The following is a 19,603-nucleotide window of genomic DNA, read 5'->3' as shown; positions in this document are numbered from 1 at the left end:
AGTCTTTTACAGATGACATAACTGAGGCACAGAGAAGCTAAGTGACTTGCCTAAGTTCACACAGCAGACAAGTGGTGGAGCCGGATTAGAACCCAGTCCTGTGTTCTATCCACTAGACCACACTGCTTCTCTGTCAGTGACTAATGTTTTCCAAATTTACAAAATTTGTTTCCTGTCTACGGCATCACCCTGCGTCTGTACTTCTGAGGGACGTGGGGTGCCCAGAATATGGCTGGAAATGCACCCTCTCCCGACAAGGCAGGGCTGGCTTGGGTCCATGGGTGTCCCCCAACCCCCCACAGCTTCTGCAAGAGGCCCTGGGTGGAGAGTGGGCCCAGGGAGTGACAAACTTTGAGAAGCGAGGGTGGCCAGCAGCCGGGCTGCCTGCGAGGCTCAGAATAATAATAATTATGGTATTTGTTAAGCACTTATATTATGTGCCAGGCACTGTACTAAGTGCTGGGGTGGGTACTGTGGGTTGGACACAGTCCCTGTCCCATGTAGGCTCACAGTCTTAATCCCCATTTTACAGATGAGGTAACCGAGGCACAGAGAAGTGAAGTGACTTGTCCAAGGTCACACAGCAAAAAAAGTGGCAGACCTGGGATTAGAACCCATGACCTTGATTCCCAGGTCCATGCTCTCTTCACTGTGCCATGCTTCTTCTCTGGACTGCCTTTAGAGACCTCTCCATGCCATTCACTAGTCGTTGAGCCCGCGCATGATGCCCGGCCCCAGGAGCTCCCACTATCACACGTGGACTCAGCATCCTCGACTGCAAAGTGTCTCCAGAAACCATCTGGCCCAGCCCTCTGCCTCCAGGCAACTCCATCCAAATTATTCCAACCAGGAGAGCATGGCTGTGGAGAGTTCCAGCATCATCCCCTTCCCTCTCGAGACCTAACGTCTCCTGACAACAGGAGACACGAGGAAAGAGCAAAGCCAAACAGTGAGGACACTGGGAAGGAAACACAAGTTTAGGCCCAGTGACCCCTGCTCCTTCCAGACGCAATCAAAACTGAAGGGTAAAGGTTGTCCCAAGGCAAATGAGTTCTGGGCCAAGCTGGGAGACAGGCAGCTGGCAGCTTCTGCCCGTAGCATAAGACCGTCAGTGGGGGAGAATCAGGCTCGGCCTCTCCCACCCCGGGCCCCCATCCCTATTACCTGTCAGGCCGGGTCTCAGTTTAGGAGGAGAAGGGCTGACTGGGGCCACTCTGAGCTCCTTCTGTGCTGGGATCACATTGATCTGGATGGTCACCACAGAGCTGCCGGGGGATTTTTTCAGGACACCGATTCCGCTTTCTTCTGCTGGCCTGCTCTTCTCCTTTGGGTCTAGAACTTTTCTGGGGGGTTGGGGGTAGAGCAAAGGTCAGAGGTAGGGAGTGGAGGAAACAACACCCAACACCTGGCAACCTCCGATGGCTTCCCATTTCCCTCCTTATCAAACAGGAACTCTTCACCAATGGCTTCCAGACTCTTGTCTCTTTCATTATCCACTCTCTTCCACCACTCCTCCCATGCTCCCTTTCTCACTGCATCTCACTTTCATCTCTCCCACCTCCGACCCCTCACTGATGTCCTTCCCCCGGCCTAAAACTCCCTCCCACTTCAAGCCCATGAGGCCATATCTCTCCCCATTTTCAAAGCCCTCTTGAAAACTCAGCTCCCCCAGGTAAGATTCCCCTATTAATTTCCAATTCAACATCCTCCCATAGCACTTGATTTTTTACAACCATCCTTAGAACTTAGGTAGATCTCTATTTACCTAGACTTCTAATTTCCTCACTCGATCATTCATCTATTGATTGCTCCACAGTCCTGTGATTTCCAGTCATTCATACTGTTGTTCTGTCCCAGCTCCCGCTGTCTGTCAATGATTTATGTCTCCTCGTCTCTCCCACTAGACTTTAAGTTTTTGCTTTTATTGAACTCTCCCAAGTGCTTCAGTACAGTAGTCTGCTCCCAGTAGGCACTCAATAAATACTGTCCACTGGAAGAAGCAAAGAAGAATTAGGCCCTAATATAACAAATATATTAATATATATATAAGATATATATATTTATATATATATATATATATAATATATATATAACTAATATAGGCCCTGATTCAGGTTCTGCAAGTTCCAAGTAAGTCAGTCAATGGCAGAGCTGTGTGCAGAGCACTGTACTAAGCACTTGAGAGAGTACAATAAAACAATAACACATACACACACACACACACACACACACACACTCACTCCCCCCCACCCCCATCCCATGAGGACCTGTCCTCAAGCCACTCACTTTTCAGCCCTAGACTTTTTCTCCACAGGCTTTAATTTGGCTCTCCATCCTTCAGGACCACCACCAATATCCTTACTGGAGCAGGAGCCCTGACCTAGAAACAGAGAGAGGACACTGGCGGGCCGAGTGTTTTTTCCGATCTGACAGGCAAGGTCGGTACATGGCGCTTTAATGTCGGAAGGCAATCAGAAAAATCGATAGAGGATTTGGAGATGGAAGGAGTTTGCTGGTGGGCGAGATGGCGGGGGAAGGGCCCTTCCTTGTGCGGCGTGCCTGCTGTCTGCACACCTGCGATCTCTAAGCCCCACAGCTCACCATGGAAGGGGGCTCGGTGTCTGGGGAGCTGGCTGGCTTCAGCTCACACGACTGCCCCACGGCTCCAGCCAGGTCTCCACAAGAAGCAGGAACATTCTCGTGCCCAGGCAGGGGTATCACTGGCCTGGCAGGCAGGCCAACTTCCACTCCCACTGAGGTGCGGCCCAGAGAGACTCGGGAGGGATGTAGGGTGCCAAGCTCTCCCCTCTCTGCCCAAAAGGACTTCGGCTTGGAAGGAAAGGCATGGCCCACTGCTGCCGATGTTGGGGATGGAGGGCTCTTGGGTAAACTAATAAACTGAGCCAAGTCCACGTTGCCATACGCAAGTCCCAGGCCAGGGTAGGACTGCAGGGCCCTGTCTCTCCATTGGTGAACAGGACGTGTCACCCAGAGACCCTCACCTTGTGGCGACATGGGGCTCTCCCGTTTCTGCCCTGCTGTGGTGCTGAAACTGGTTGAGCTGCCAGAGCCTGGGCTCTTCGCGCCGGTCCCCTGCAGGGAAACTTGGGACCCTCCCAGTCTGGGACGGGTAGAGGCGGCCTCCTGCTTTGCTGTGGGGCTCCCTCTGGGGCCCTCTGCTTCAGGACTGGGACTGGGCGAGGCAGATGAAGTCAATCTGCAAGGAGAAAACCCATGCCAGGGGGCTGCCAGTTAGAGACCAGACCTCCATCTTACCCCTGCCTCACTAACCCATTCCTGGGTTCATTCACATGCACTGAGGCCTCCAGGGGTTCTCGGGGCTCTGGTGGGAAAAGTCAAGAGAAGAAAGAAAGGATGAGCCCTTCCTTGAAGAGTTTTCAGTCTAGTTACGACAAAACAGACTGACTGCGAGGTAACAGAGAGAGGCTGTGGGTGGAGGACAGAGGGTCTCTGGTTGACATTTTCTGTTGGCGAGCCATGGATCTCTCTCTACTATTCCACGGAAGGATCGGAGGAACAGAGGGACAGAGACTGCTGATCCTGATTAACCTGGGGAGCAAGAGCTACTGCCTCTCCCATTCAAAAATCAGGTTTCCAGAGACCGTGGAAGGGAGAGATTCCCTCCCGATCCCCCACCAGTGTAAGTACTCTCCCAAGCGCTTAGTACTGTAGATCGACTGACCAACTGAATACTAATAATTGTAATAACTGTGGAATTTGTTAAGCACTTACTATGTCAGGAACTGTGCTAAGCGCTGGGGTGGATATAAGCCAATTGGGTTGGACACAGTCCTTGTCCCACATGGGGCTCACGGTCTTAATGCCCATTTTACAGATGCGGTAACTGAGGCGCAGAGAAGTGAAGTGACTTGCCCAAGGTCCCAGAGCAGACAAGTGGAGGATCTGGGATTAGAACCCAGGTCCTTCTGTCTTCCAGGACCATGCTTGATCCACTAGGCCACGCTATAGTTGGAATCATGGCAGACCCCTCCCTGAGCCTCTCTGTGTGTTCCCCGGGGGCCCCCGCCCACCCATCCCCCTTGCCGGAGCAGGTCTCCTACCTGGTGGGCCCCTGGGGACTGGGCCCAACTCTCCCGTGTGGGGAAGAACTTCCTCCCGGCAGATTCTTCAGGATGACATTGCGGGCTTGGTCTTTCCTGTTGTCATCTGCAAGGGAGCTGCTGCGAGGAGGTTCGCCCGCACCACCCACGCCATTGGCCCCCCGGGAGGGCAGTGGTGCCAGGCCGGAGTCCCGGGCAGCTGGGGCTTGGCCCGCTGGTGTCCCAGAACTGCCTGACTGGAAGAACTTCTCCCGGGCTTGCTGGGTCTTGACTGCGGAAGCGGTCCAGGGGGACGAAGAGGGGGTGACCTGGGTGGCGGATCTGCCCTGAGCGGTGGGGGGCCACCCCACGGGGGAACGTGCAGGGACCTTGACAGCTCTGCTAGTGGGAGGTGAGGAGTCCCGGGCAACGTGGCTTTTGGAGAAGCTGGGGGTCGACTGGAAGCTGGAGGGCGGCGGTTTCAGCCGGGGGGAGGCAGAGGGGGAGGTACTGCCAGTCTGTGGTGTCAGGCTCCACGGGCTCGGGTGCACCAAAGACTCTGGGGCACCGTTGCCAGCGGGCCTGTAGCCCGGCGTCCTCAGCCCAGTCTCCCCTGCTTTCTCTGATTCCCAGGCCTTTGGCGTCTGGAACCCTGAGCGGGTGATGTCCACAGGGCCAGCCTGGCCCCGGGGAGTCGGTGTTGGGGCTGGCAGCCTCTTGGCATTGACGGGAGAGGAGGCAGGTGCGGTGGATGCTTTGGGGTGGTGGTTGATGCAGAGGAATGAGCCAGGCTCCTCTGCAGGACGGTAGGTGCCCGAGTGCAGGGTATTGGAACACTGTTTGCACCTGCAGTGGGAAAATGAGTCATTAAAGGAGGCTGGAAACAAACACAGAAACCCCCTGTCTTGGGCAGGCTGGGCCGACTGTCAGCTGGGCACGGAGTTGCCAGCAGAGAAAGCAGAGTGCACCACGCTAAATGGCACTGGACCCGAAAGGCAGACACACTGTCTCCCGGCCCCTTGACTCTACATTCAAAGCCAATCCCTTCTCAAACCTTCCTTTCCCTCTGTACCACTCTTCCCACCACTATCCCTGGGGAGAGGGTCACCATGGAGAAATGAGAAGCAGCATGGCCTAGTGAAAAGGGTCTGGGCCTGGAAGTTGGATGATCTGGGCTCTAATCCCAGCTGTGGCTCCTGCCTGTCACTTTGCTTCTCTGTGCCTCAGTTTCTTCTCTCTAAAATGGGGATTCACTACCAGTTCTTACTCCCACTTAAAGTGTGAGGCCCGTGTGGGACAGGGACTGTGTACAACCTGATTATCTTGCATCTATCTCAGAGCTTAGGCCAGTACTTGACACATAGCAAGCCCCTCACTAATCTCATAATTAATTAATTAATTCTCAGGGCCTCAGTTTCATCTGTACAGCAATAATAATAATAGTAATAATGGTATTTATTGAGTGATTACTACGTGCAAAGCACTGTTCTAACACTGGGAAGGTTACAAGGTGATCAGGTTGTCCCACGCGGGGCTCACAGTCTTAATCCCCATTTTACAGATGACGTAACTGAGGTCCAGAGAAGTGAAGTGACTTGCCCAAAGTCGCACAGCTGACAATTGGCGGAGCCGGGATTTGAACCCATGACCTCTGACTCCAAAGCCCGGGCTCTTTCCACTGAGCCACGCTGCTTCTCTGTTCTTCCTACTTAGACCGTGAGCCCACTGTGGTACAGGCACTGCGTCCACCCTAGTGATGGGTACAATGCTTGGCACATACCAGAGTTATTATCACACAAAGTTGAGACAGACAGAGGATGGCCCTTGGGGACACGAGGATAGCTTCCCGGCTCCCACCCTCTATTTTCCCCGCCCCCGGGGCCCTACCTGAAACAGTTCCTGTGGAAGAGCTTCCCGTCGACCAGATGCCTCTGCACTAGGTGCACATGCTTCCCGCAAACGGCACAGTCGCTGCTGACGGTGCCCTGGCTTCGGTCTGACCCACCGACGGACTGCCAAGGGCAGAGAAAGGGCCATCAGCCCGACCCAGCCCAGAATCCTGAAGCAGGGGCCGGGCAGCGCGGGAGATTGGCACAGGCCAGTCCAGGGTGGTGATGGAGGGGGGCACAAGGCATCTGACCCCAGGAGAAGGAAGGTGAGCAGCTGCCAAGGACCGAGCCCAGTGAGCAGAGCCTGTCCCTGGGACTATAGGTTGCGGGGGGTGGGGGTTATGCTCTTGGTCCTCGCGCCCTTGGACCAATCACTTTCTTCTCTGGACCCACTGCAAAGAGACACTCCACTCCCAACTCCCAGCGTTGCCACTCCCCGCACCCAGGGAGCTGCGGAGACTGGCAAACTGGGGAGCGCTGGGAATGTTTAGAGAAGCTGGCCCCACGACCAGGGATGCTCACACGGCCGGGGCTGGGGGGAGATGAGGCATGGTGATCTTCGATCAGCTCCCTCCCCAGGACCCTCTTGTCCCTGAACAGGAGACAGCACATCTGTGCTCTGCTCGGTTATGGTGAGTGCCAACAAAAATGCACACTGAATCCATTTGATGTTAAGGAAGCACTCTGGGAGACATAAATCAGCCTAAATCTAGTTTGGACCACCCGAGGGGGAGTTCCAGGCTCCACCACTGACCAACTGTGTGACCTCGAGCAGGTCACTGGAAATGGGGATAAGTTAGATTGTGAGCCCTGGGTGGGGATGGGGCAGGGGTCTGATCTCATCACCTTGTATCCCTCCCAGTGCTTCATAAGCATCGACTAAAGGCCATAATGAATTATTTCATCAAATCTGCACTCTGACAGCTCCCTCCTGCTGCCTCAGCTACTTAACCTCTAAGGCCTCAGCCCGGGCATGACACAACTCGGGAAGAGTTCTGAGAATCCGTGGCAGACTGGGTCAGGGGCAGGCCCTGGGGCTAATCTCCACCCCTCTCAAATAGTGTTTGGCTTCTCAAATAGTGTTCACCTGGAAGCCAGAGGCCTGGGTTCTCAGAACCAGAAGCAGGTTGCTAGGCAAGCCTGTGGCTCTACACTCACTCCCTTTCCCTACCCCCATCCACCAAGACACTAAGCCCATGGCTGGCTATCCGGCTGGACGGGAAGCGTGCTTGGGGAGGGTGCACAGGGAGTTAGAGGGAAGAGAGAAAAAAAAGACAGAGCTGTTCACCCCGCTATATCAGGGGCTCCGGGACAGAGCTCTGCATGGGAAAAATCTCAGGCCGACTCACTGGGGCCGGGCCGGGTCGCTACAATGCAGAACCCGGCTGGACTGGACCAGGAGAGAGAACTTCGCCTGCCCTAGCCCTCCTGTCCGAACCCCTGCAGGGCACTGGGATCAGTGGGGCTGTGGCAAGGAAGCTGGGGAGCTACTTGATGTCACCTACCTGTGCCCAGGCTGCCCGCACCACCCCATCTGCCCTCACTCAGAGTTCAACTTTGGCTCACTTCAAGGCTGGGCCAGCGGCCGGTGCCTGGCCGGTGCCGGTGCCTGGCAGGCCAAGGTAAGTCCTTTGAGACGAGTTGCAGATTTGCTGCCAGAGCAGGGGCTTCAGCCTCCAGGCCGCCAATCAAGTGGCTTTGCTACTGCCCACTAACTTGGGGGAACTCACTTTTCATCATCTCCTAAACTGGGAGAAGAGTGGCCCTTTTCTCTGCAAGAGAGCCAGATCAGGCGAAGAAATTAGGGAGAAACTCTTCGGAGAGGGGCTCTATAAAACACCAGGTGCAATGACCCTTACAGAGCAGCTGGTAGTACTGTCTGATCCAGGCCAGAAGCTGAAGGAGGAGGAGGAGGAGGAGGAGGAAAGAAAATCTCTTGCTTACGGCTTTCACCGGAGGGTACTCCTTCACCACACTCTTCGTGGGGACTGCTGGGTTTGTGCGGGCCGGAGACAATGGCTTCCCAGGGGATGGGGTGGTGGGGGTGGGCTGGATGGGCCCCGAGGTGACCTTCTTCCCCACTGGCTGCTCTTTGGAGTCTTCCGGGGGCCGCTTCACGCCTGCGATCCCTCCAACTGACACCAAAAGCAAAGACAGCTCATTAGGTGCAGCTCCCACAAACAGACAGTAAGCTGGGATCAGGAGCTCTGGGAGAGATGAGGCAGAAGAACAAGCAGGCTACCCCCAGAGATGGGCCCAGCCACACTAGCCGGTTTGTGTCGGGTGGCCATAAATTCCCTTTAGGTGGGGACGGGCGCATAATCGGGGTTCTGCTTCCGCCATCCAAATCGTGGTAGCCCCTGCTGCTCCTGCCGTGGCTGAGATGACTCAAGCCAGAGCCAGGCTTGAAGAGGAGTTTCCGGCTGTGCTGGAAACTCCTGTCCACTCATGGCCCCAGGCAGAGCCAGAAGCGGTAAGGCAGCAGCCGGGACTCCCACCTTCTCCAAAGCCCAGGTCTCCGGCCTCAGCGGCCCCAGGGGACTGGCCGGCCTAGACTGGGTTGCCCCCTGGGCCCCTCTCCCCTTCCTGGAGAAGCAGCGTGGCTTAGTGGAAAGAGCCTGGCCTTGGAAGGCAGAGGTTGTGGGTTCTAATCCCGCTTCTGCCACTTGTCAGCTGTATGACTTTGGGCAAGTCACTTAACTTCTCTGGGCCTCAATTCCCTCATCTGTAAAATGGGGATGAAGCCTATGAACCCCACATGGGACACCCTGATTACCTTGAATCTACCCCAGCGCATAGAACAGTGCTTTGCACTTAATAAGCGGTTAACAAATGCCATCATTATCATTATTATTATTATTATTCTCTGCTCTCCTTCATTCCTCTCCCCCTCTGACTCCACTTCTTTTTGTTCCTCACCATCCCGTCTCCAGCCCCGTGCCCTGCTCCCAGGCCTGCCCCATTTCTCCTAAAACAATCAGGCCTCAAACGATCTGGGGCCAGGGGCATCCCCAGGAGGAAGTTACAGGATATTGCCCACCCAGAAACAGGGAGTGAGAACAGGAGAGAACTGGGTTCCACTGAGCAGAGTGGATCTTCTTCTCTTCTGAACCACTCTTATTCAGACTCCCAGAGCTCACTCACTGGTATAAGGCAGTCTAGAAGTGAGCCCCTTCCCTAGGATGGCAGCCACTGAGGTAAGGGCCCCTTTAGGAGAGGCACCTGATCAGTCCCTCTGTTCTCTAAGACAAAAGCAACTCTGATCTGCCCTTCCCCAGCAGAGAGCCCGAGAAAAGAAAGTTCACGCAAGGCTGAGGTGGAGAAAAAGGTGGAAGGGACAATGCCCAGGCCACTGTTCTAATCCAAGATCTGCCCTGGCCTGCTGAGACAATAGCAGGTCTGAATCTTTTCTGGACATCAACGTCCTTATCATGAAATAGGGATAAAAGAACTCTTACATGGTAAGCCCCACGTGGGACAGGGGCTGTGTCTGATCTGACTATCTCGGGTCTACCCCAATGCTTAATACAGCATTTGGCACTTCCCTTCCCTGTTATATTGTACTCTCCCAAGCACTTAGTACAGTGTTCTGGACACGGTAACTGCTCAATAAATACAACTGACTGATTGACTGAGGCGGGGCAGGGATGGGACCAGAGAGGGAAACAGGTCAATTCTTCTGAGGTTGGAACAGGTCCAGGGGAAAGGCCATACTGTTAAGGTGAGAGTGAGCCAGTCATGACAGCCCTGCCACACCTCTGCAGGCTGCCTGTCCTCAGGGCCCTGCTGCTCCATGCCCACCAAGCACCTGGCAGCCCCACTCTGGCTTCCCTGCTGGGCTTCTGCAGGCACAGCCTTGATGTGCTTTCAAATTCACATCTGGAGGGAAGGATTTCATACAGGCCTGGGCTCTCCCCCTCCCAGAGAGGCAGCTCTCGGGGCCCCCTGCTCCATATCAGGGCTCTCTCGGCTTGGGGCAGACTACACTCTCCGCCTTGGCATTATGCCTTGCCTTCTGCCCCTGCCCGGGTGAGCCCAGCAAAAGAGGCAGCTGTGGGGATGGTAGCAATGCCAGTCCAGGTAGACTGTGGCAAGCATCGCCAGCACCAGGCGAGAGGGTCCAGGGTTCTGTCCTCCCATTCTGGCTCCCAGAGGAGGGCAAGGCACCAGTCCGTCAGTCAATCATAGTTATTGAGTGCTTACTGTGTGTAGAGCACTGTACTACGTGTTTGGGAGAGTACCATATAACAGACACATACCCTGCCCACAGCAAGCTCAGGGTTTAGTGGACCAGGCAGATGTTGGCCTGGACAGAAATGCCCACTTTACCCTGGTATCCCAAAGCATTCTCTCCCCCTGCCTCTGAACCAGGGGCTTCTCTCTCTGGGTTCCTTGTGCCGCTCTGTTTAGGGGAAGGGGATCTGGGAGGTAAGTTAATGGTTGGGAGGGGTTATGTTGTCTGAAAGAGAGGGAAGGGAAAGCGGAGATTACGGGGAATAGAAGGAGGCACTGCCTCCACCCAGGGAGAAGAGAGGGGGTGGGGGAGCCGGGCCCCAGGGAAAGGTCCACTCACTGGGAGACCGCCCATGGAAGTAGTTGTAATACTGAGAGACGTAGGTCAGGATGCTCAGTCGGTCGGGAACCTTTAGGGCGACCATGTCCTCTGCGTCCAGCAGGGCAGGGATGCCCAGCTTCTCTTCCGCCACTTGGAATGCCTGCGCGGGGGTGGGGAGGGACAGAAGCAGCCCATCAGTCAGCAAGCCCCAACTGAGCTCTCTGGGGTGTGGACGGGAAGGGGGAGGGTGTCAGAGCACAAGGAGCAAAGGCCTAGGAAAAACAGCCCAGGACTGGGAGCCAGGAGACCTGGGTTCTAATCCCAGTTCTGCCACTTGTCTGCTATGTGACCCTGGGCAAGCCACTTCACTTTTTTTATGGTATTTAAGCACTTCATCATCATCATCATCAATCGTATTTATTGAGCGCTTACTATGTGCAGAGCACTGTACTAAACGCTTGGGAAGTACAAATTGGCAACATATAGAGACGGTCCCTACCCAACAGTGGTCTCACAGTCTAAAAGGGGGGAGATAGAGAACAAAACCAAACATACTAACAAAATAAAATAAATAGAATAGATATGTACAAGTAAAATAAATAAATAGGGTAATAAATATGTACAAACATATATACATATTTACAGGACTTATTATGGGCCAGCCACTCTACTAAGCACTGGCGTAGATACAAGATAATCAGACTGGAAACAATCCCTGACCCACATGCAGCATGGCTCAGAGGACAAAGAACGGGCTTGGGAGTCAGAGGTCATGTGGTTTTTTTTTATGATGGCATTTATTAAGCGCTTACTATGTGCAAAGCACTGTTCTAAGCGCTGGGGAGGTTACAAGCTGATCAGGTTGTCCCTCGGGGGGCTCACAGTCTTAATCCCCATTTTACAGATAAGGTAACTGAGGCACAGAGAAGTGAAGTGACTTGCCCAAAGTCACACAGCTGACAATTGGCGGAGCCGGGATTTGAACCCATGACCTCTGACTCCAAAGCCCATGCTCTTTCCTACTGAGCCATGCTGCTTCTCAATCCTGGCTCTGCCAACTGTCATCTGTGTGACTTTGGGCAAGTCTCAACTTCTCCATGCCTCAGTTCCCTCATCTGGAAAATGGGGATTAAGACTGTGAGCCCCATGTGGGACAACCTGATCACCTTGTAACCTCCCCAGTGCTTAGAACAGTGCTTGACACATAGTAAGTGCTTAACAAATGCCTTCATTATTTTTTTATTTAATCCCCATTTTACAGATGAGGTTACTGGGGCACAGAGAAGCTAACTGATTTGCCCAGGGTCACCCAACAGATAAGTGGCAGAGCTAGGATTAGAACCCATGTCCTCTGACTCCTAGGCTCAAACTCTTTCCAAGAAGCCACACTGCTTCTCTGTTCCTCAATTTCCTCTTCTGTAAAAAAGGAATTCAGTTCCTCTTCTTCCCTGACCCCTTTACACTGTGAGCTCCATATGGGACAGGGACTGTGCCCAACCTGATTATCCTCAATATACCCCAGTGCATGGCACATAGTGAACACTTAACAAATACCACTCTTACTATTACTTAGGATTCAGGCTGAAGAACAGATACCATCCCCACCCTCCAAGAATTTACTGGGATGCCTAACAAGCCTATGTATGGATACAGTAATAACCAGAATTTAGGGGGAGGCAAAGGCCATGAATTGAGCCAGTGGGCCTGAAACAAAATAGGAGTTTATCAGGGAAAGCTTCCTGGAGGAGGAGGGAAGTGTTGGGCTGAGACTCCAAAGAAATGGAAGGGAGGCAGGACCAAGGAGGCTATTTATCTGGGATGGAGGAATCAATCAATCAATGGTATTTATTGAGCACTTACTGTATGCAGAGCACTGTACTAAGCACTTGGGAGAGTACAGTATAACAGAGTTGGTAGACATGCTCCCTTCTCACAATGAGCATGCAGCCTAGAAGGGGAGACTCGTTGTAATAATAATAATAATTGTGGTATTTGTTAAGCAATTACCGTGTGCCAAGCACTGTACTAAACACTTGTGTGGATACAAGCAAATCAGGTTGGACACAGTCCCTGTCCCACAAGGGGATCACAGTCTCAATCCCCACTTTACAGATGAGGTAACTGAGGCACAGAGAGATGAAGTGACTTGTCCAAGGTCACAGAGCAGACAAGTGGCAGATCTGGGATTAGAACCCACGATCCAGGCCTGTGCTCCATCCGCTATACCAAGCTGCTTGTCCGCTGTGGGAAGGGAATGTGTCTACCAATTCTGCTATACTGTACTCTCCCAAGCGCTGTACCCACATTAAGCGCTTAAATGTGACTGCTAAATAAATAAATTATGCATAGCTACATAAATGCCGTGGGGCTGAGGGAGGGGTTAATAAAGAGTGTAAATACAAGTGTAAGGGTAATGCAGAAGGGAATGGGAAAACATGAAATGAGGGCTTAGTCAGTGGCTGAAAGACTCCTAGTCTGGAGTTCCCTGGGCCCCGGTCTTCAAGGGGCTAGGGAAGAGAGACCAACTCGAAGGGGCACAGCTGGGATTTAAAAGGCGGCTGGAGAGGAAAGGGAAAGTTTTCTAAACTTCCTTTATTTTTGCTTAGTGCTTAGAGAGATTAATACACAGTCAGACAAATAAGTGTCCTAATGAAGCTTTTTGGCATTGGGTGAAAAGCACATTCTTTCATGACGCCAAACCTTATATGGTCAATTAGGGCTCAGAGAAAGAGTGGAGAGGCAGGCTTCCAGCAGATCGGAGGATTTGGGCAGATCTCAGCCCAAATGCCCAGAAAATGGGAGAGGCTCAGAACGTTGTCCCCCTCCCCACCTGCCCTCCCCCCATTTCCACCACCAGTACTCCCGCTAGGCAGACATCAGCCCAGGCAGGACAGTGTGCCCCAGTTGCAGGGTGAGCAGAGGAAGTTGAGAACGGTGGAGGTAAGAGGAGAATAATAAATAATAATAATAATAATGGCATTTATTAAGCGCTTACTATGTGCAAAGCACTGTTCTAAGCGCTGGGGAGTTTACAAGGTGATCAGGTTGTCCCATGGGGGGCTCACAGTCTTAATCCCCATTTTACAGATGAGCGAACTGAGGCCCAGAGAAGTGAAGTGACTTGCCCAAAGTCACACAGCTGACAATTGGCGGAGCCGGGATTTAAACCCATGACCTCTGACTCCAAAGCCCGTGCTCTTTCCAGTGAGCCACGCTGCTTCTCCAGGAGAAGCAGCATTGCCTAGTGGAAAGAGCACATGCCTGGGAGTCAGAGGACCTGGGTTCTAATTCCGGCTCTGCTACATGTCTGCTGTGTCACCTTGGGCAAGTCACTTCGCTTCTCTTTGCCTCATTTACCCCATCTGAAAAATGGGGATTAAATCTTACTCCCTCCCACTTCGACAGTGAGCCACATACGGGATAGGAATTGTGTACATCCTGATTAACCTGTATCTACCTCAGCGTTTAGAACAGTGCTTGGCACATAGTGAGTGCTTAACAAGTACACTATTATTATTAGTCAGAAGTGAACAAGGCAAAGGTTAGAGAGAGCAAGGGGTGAAAGGGGAGCAGCCCAAAGTGAGGGACAGAGAATGGGAAGGATTCACAGACCTAATAAACACAAGGGCCGGGAGCTGCAAAGCGGTCTGACTATGGCAGTTCAACAGCCTCCCTACCCCAACTCTAGCTGCTTCCCCTAAACACACACACACACACACACACACACACACACACACACACACTACTTCTCTCCCCCTCCCACCTCCCCAGTGTAGATGTGAATTCTAACAACTTAGAACCCCCAGGGATCCACAGTCCCTCCCCAATGACTCAGAGTTAGAAAATTCCAGCTGGTTCTGCTTCCAGCTCCATCCCCTGGGAAATGAGAGGAATTCCCAGATTTGACCCACGCATTTGACCCGCTGCAGAGCCGTGCCCGGGAGGGCTGTTGAGCTGGCTGTGCAATGGACGGGCCAAGCCTCTTCTTTGTTTCCCTAGGATTTGTGTCCTGCAGGATTGCAGTTTTGCTTTTTACACAATCTTCAACGGTTTCCTTTAACTACAGCAAGTCCCAAGGTGGGAAATGTTCATTTCAGGGTCCTGCTGGGAAAGTAATTTGCATTTTCCAGGGGCTTCAAACTTCTGCCTCTTTCCAAAAAAATGGCTGGCAGGGGCTGCACCGACCCACGGGGTGGGCTGAGGGGGTTCAACAAACCTCGTGCTCCACTGGGTTTGTGACTCCTCCTCCCCTGGCTCTCCAGGGGAGCAGCCTGCCAGAGAGGAGGGGAGGAACAGTCCGGGAGGTGGGGGAGAAAGGGAATAAAAATAATAACTCAATCAGTTGTACTTATTGAGCACTTCCTGTGTCCAGAGCACTGTACTAAGCGCTTGGGAAACTACAATATAACAGAGTTGGTAGACACAATCCCTGCCCAGAACAGGCTACAGTCTATACCATTTATCAAGTGCTTACTATGTGCCAAGCACTACTAAGCACCGGGGTGGATACAAGATCATCAGATCAGAAGACAGTCTCTGTCCCTCTTAGGGGTTTACTGTCTAAGTAGAAGGCAGAGTGAAATCTAATCCCCTATTTCCTACAGATGAGGTAACTGAGGCCCAGAGAGGTTAAGTGACTTGCCCAAGATCAAGCAGGGGATTAGAACCCTGGCTCTTGGATTTCACAGGCCCAGATATGTCATGGATGGGGATGATCTCCACACTCACAGGGCCTCTAGGCCCTGCCCCCAGGGCATCAGAATCAGAAAACGCTGTTTTTCCCACCGAATTCCCAGCAGCTGTTCTTGAGCCTCGCTTGCTGCCCTACAGACCTCCTCGACTGATTGATCAATCTATCAGTCATATTTATTGAGCATCTATTCTGTTCAGAGCACTGTTTCAAGCACTTAGGAGAGTACGCTAGATTAAGGTAGACAAGACCCCTGGCCTCAAGGAGCTTACAACCTAGTGGGGGAGGAATACATTAAAATAAGTTACAGAAAGAGGAAGAAACAGAGCTTAGAAAGCCATACATAAGGGCAAAGCATGAGGAAAGCGTGAGTACCACATGCTTAGGTGGGTAAGAAGTGGGGAGATGAGAGATCAATCTGGGAAGAGCTCCTGGAAGAGGAGTGATTTCAGAAGGGTTTTTGAAGACAGGGAGCATAATGGGCTGCCAGATGTGAAGGAGGAAAGAATTCCAGGAAGGAAGGAGGACATGAGCAAGTAGTTGGTTGTTAGAGATGAGGATGAAGCACAGTAAATAGGTTGGTATCAGAGGAGCCAAGTGTGAGGGCTCAATTGTAGTGGGAAAAAGCAAGGATAAGTCATGGGGAGAGAGTTGATGGAGTGCCGAAAAGCCAGTGGTTAAGAGTTTCTGCTTGACAAGCAGAGGAATTGGCAACCATTGGAGAATTTTAAAGAGTGGGGAGATGGGAAAAATTATGTTCTAGGAACATTAAATGGGCAGCAGAGTAAGTTAAGAACTGGAGAGAGGAAAGACTGGAGGCTGATGCAGTAATCCAGGTGGGATATGACAAGTGCTTGGACCAGTATGGAGGTAGCTTGGATGGAGAGGAAAGGGTGAATTCTGGAAATGTTGCGAAATTACAACCTGCAGGATTTGGTGACTGAAAATGGAGACTGAAAGAGAGGTGTCAAGGACAATAATGCTGAGGTTATCGGCTCGAGGGATGGAGAGGATGGTGGGGTTGTTAACAGTACTGGGATGAGATTATGTGGATGAGATTTGGGAGGGAAGATGAGGTGTTCAATTTGGGGCCTGTTGAGCTTGATGTGCCTGAAGGACATTCATGTACAGATGTACTGGAACCAGATGGAGAAGAGAGATTGCAGAGATATGTTGGGAGGGAGATTTGGGAGTCATGAGTGTAAAGATGGTAGTGGAAACTGAGAGCTCCCCAAAGAAGTGGATGGGGACGGTGAATGGAAGGGGACCCAGAACTGAATCTCCAGGGACCCCCAAAGTTAAGGAGTGGGAGGACAGGCAGAGCTAGTAAAAAAGACTGAGGAGTGACCGGAGAGCCAGGAGAACCAAGAGGAGAAAGAGGAGAAAGGCTAATGAGAGAGTCAACAATCAGAGAAAGGATGGCCCCTCGGCTCTGCTAAGGACTCTGGGATCATGGAAACTTTGCGCCTCAAGGGCCCATACAGGGCTATCTTCCTTGTTGTCTGCCTTGTGGTCACTCAAGGAATGCTCTTTGGCTGACCTGGAGGGAGCATGCCGGATGTGTATCCAGACCCTAGGGCCTATTCCAGGCCACGGGGCAACTCAGGCCAACTCTAGCCTCGGTGGAAAGTGAAACAAGCAGCTGAAGTCCATAAAACAGAAGCGCTGGGCGCTCCCTGGACTCAGCCCACGCTCCCAGCCCCCGGAGAGTAGATGGGTGGTCTATGCTCCCGGAGCCACCCCGGGCTCACCCATCCCCTCCTCCCAGGCCCACCCTTTGCCTTCCCCTCTGTGAGTTCCCGGCCCAGGACTCAGCAACTCTGGGTGGACCGGACATTCCCATCACCCAGTACAGAGGGGGAAAGGGAGGGAGAGAACCATAACTCTGGAGCTCCGGCTCATTTATATTATTGCCCGTCTCCCCCTCTGGACTGTAAGTTCATTGTGGGCAGGCAGTATGTCGACTATGTTCTTATATTGTACTCTCCCAAGTGCGAGTACAGTTCTCTGCACAAAGTAAGAGCTCAATAAATGTGATTAATTCATCGACAGAATGGGGTGAGGGCACCTGATGGGGCTGGGTGTCAGGACCCTCGTGGTTGGGTGTCAGGCTCTGAACAGATTGCCTTGTTTCCCCTTCCATGACTGAGCATGGGGCATGGTGGTAACCCGCAGCCCTAGGGGAACACAAACGTGGCCTGAGAGGAGTGTCAGTTCCACTCATTCATTCGTTCAATCGTATTTATTGAGCACTTACTACAACAATAAACACACATTCCCCACCCACAATGAGTTTACAGTCTAGAGAGGGAGAGAGAGGTATGGCCCCCAGACTCAGATCCCTAAGCAATGTGACATAGTGGAAAGAGCAGAAGCCTGAGTGTTAGGAGACCTGGATTCTAATCCCACCTCTGCCACTTGCCTGCTTTGTGACTTTTTTTGTGGGGGGGTGGCGGGAGTCACATAACTTCTCTAGGCCTCAGTTTCCTCATCCGTAAAATGGAGATGAAATACAGGTTCTCCCTCCCCGCTTTGCAAAGCGAGCACCATGTCAGGGACAGGTACTGTGTCTGATCTGATTGTCTTGTACCTCCCCCTGTGCTTAGTACAGGGCTTAGCACTTACCAAATATCATCAGCATAGTTTTGGTCCCAACGGAGAGGTGGGGGCACCACCACTGAGGCAGAAGGAACAGAAAGGCACTTACCAACTTGTTGTTTTCATAAATGTTTTCTTTACTGAGAGCATTGAAGTTTCTGAAAGAGACACACAGGGCAAGGTGAAAGTGGAGCCAGGTGGGCTGGCCCACAGCAGCGCCTCTCTGCTTCCTCCCCAAGCCCTGCTGATGCCAATATAGGGGCTCCATCTGTCCCCCTCCCCCTCTGCTTTCCCCATTGGAGAAGCAGTGTGGCCTAGTGAAAGGAGCACAGGCCTGGGATTAAGAGGATCCGGTTTCTAATCCCAGATCTTCCACTTGTCTACCATATGACCTTGGGCAAATCACTTTACTGCTCTGTGCCTCAGTTATCCCAACTGTTCATGAAGGTTAAGACTCTGAGCCCCACCTGATTAGGTTGTCTCTAACAAAGTCCTTAGTATAGTGGCTGGAACATAGTAAGCACTTAAATACCATTAAAAAACCCCTACAACACACAGAGTGCTCTGCTGAAGTTGGAGACAGTCTCAGGGAGGATGTGGCCACTGAGGAGACCAACCCACGGCCTTTGCCGTCTCACTGCTGGGGCCTGGGGGCTGCAGGGAGCAAGGTGGAGTATATCATGGACGATTGCTGAAGGGAGTTGGTTGGCCAGGAGGCAGAGGGCAGGGGCAGAGAGCTGGCAGCAGCCACTGAAGGGTTAAAAAGACGCCCGGCCACCAGATCAGACACTATCTGAGAGCCCCAGAAAGTAGCGGACCCTGGGATCTTCAACAATGCAGGGACTAGACTTTTACCAGCCTTAATCAGCCACAACTAGCAATCAGAAAACACCCACGGATGTGCTGACTAGTTGTCCGAAGTAAGTTAAACCGAAGCAGTCCCCACCTACAAGAGCTTTCAGCCTGTATGAGGGTACAATGTGCATATACTTCAAAGATAATTCAATTTGACAAAGACTACTTTGACGAAAGGTATACCGGAGTGAGAGGAGGTAGCGGGACGGTGGTAGCAGAATGCCCTTCGGCCTCTCTGCCCATCCAACTGCCCAGCAAAACCACTGGGAACTCCTGCCACCCTTCCAATTGTTCCTTCAAACGTAATTATTGAGCACTTACTGTGTGAAGAGTACTGTACTAAGCACTTGGGAGAGTACAATATAACAATAAACAGACACATTCCCTGCCCACAACAAGCTCCCCAGATCCCCACTCCCAACAAGGCCCAGGCCCGCAGGGCTTTGGGTGATTAATCTGCAGTGGGGTGCCATCTCATAGATTTCAGGGCGCTGGGAAGCTTTGATTCATTCATTCAATCATATTTATTGAGTGCTTACTGTGTGTAGAGCACTGTACTAAGCGCTTGGGAAGTACAAGTTGGCAACATATAGAGACGGTCCCTACCCAACAACAGGCTCACAGTCTAGAAGAGCGCTGGAGAGGTTACAAGGTGCACAGGTTGTCTCACGGGGGGCTCACAATCTTAATCCCCATTGTACAGATGAGGTAACTGCAGCACAGAGAAGTTAAGTGACTTGCCCAAAGTCACATGGCTGACAACTGGCAGAGTTGGGATTTGAACCCATGACCTCTGACTCCAAAGCCCGTGCTCGTTCCACTGAGCCATGCTGCTTCGATTGTGACTGGGCTCTCACTGATGTGGGCGGTGGCATCCTGGGGCCCCTAAAGGTCCCCTTTACCTCCAGAGTGGCTGGACTCTGAACTTTGTCTTATGTTGTCTTCCATTTATATG

At 52.3% G+C, this 19,603-nt stretch overlaps 1 protein-coding gene across 1 annotated transcript in view; it reads right to left on the bottom strand.

The window, feature by feature from the left end:
* MICALL2 (MICAL like 2) overlaps nt 1-19,603 on the bottom strand; it is a 44,981-nt gene that overhangs the window by 11,398 nt on the left and 13,980 nt on the right. The window contains exons 2-9 of the mRNA XM_038763104.1: nt 17,903-17,951; nt 10,524-10,665; nt 7,895-8,085; nt 5,949-6,073; nt 4,083-4,907; nt 3,003-3,217; nt 2,287-2,380; nt 1,165-1,343 (exon numbers count right to left, since the gene is read on the bottom strand). Coding sequence (XP_038619032.1) covers nt 1,165-1,343; nt 2,287-2,380; nt 3,003-3,217; nt 4,083-4,907; nt 5,949-6,073; nt 7,895-8,085; nt 10,524-10,665; nt 17,903-17,951 — 1,820 coding nt within the window. The remainder of the gene's footprint in view (nt 1-1,164; nt 1,344-2,286; nt 2,381-3,002; nt 3,218-4,082; nt 4,908-5,948; nt 6,074-7,894; nt 8,086-10,523; nt 10,666-17,902; nt 17,952-19,603) is intronic.

This window comes from Tachyglossus aculeatus, chromosome 21, assembly GCF_015852505.1.
Source record: "Tachyglossus aculeatus isolate mTacAcu1 chromosome 21, mTacAcu1.pri, whole genome shotgun sequence".
Taxonomy (NCBI): Eukaryota; Metazoa; Chordata; class Mammalia; order Monotremata; family Tachyglossidae; genus Tachyglossus; species Tachyglossus aculeatus.
The sequence above is the reverse complement of the archived record's forward strand: the minus strand, read 5'-3'. Positions and strand labels throughout refer to the sequence as shown.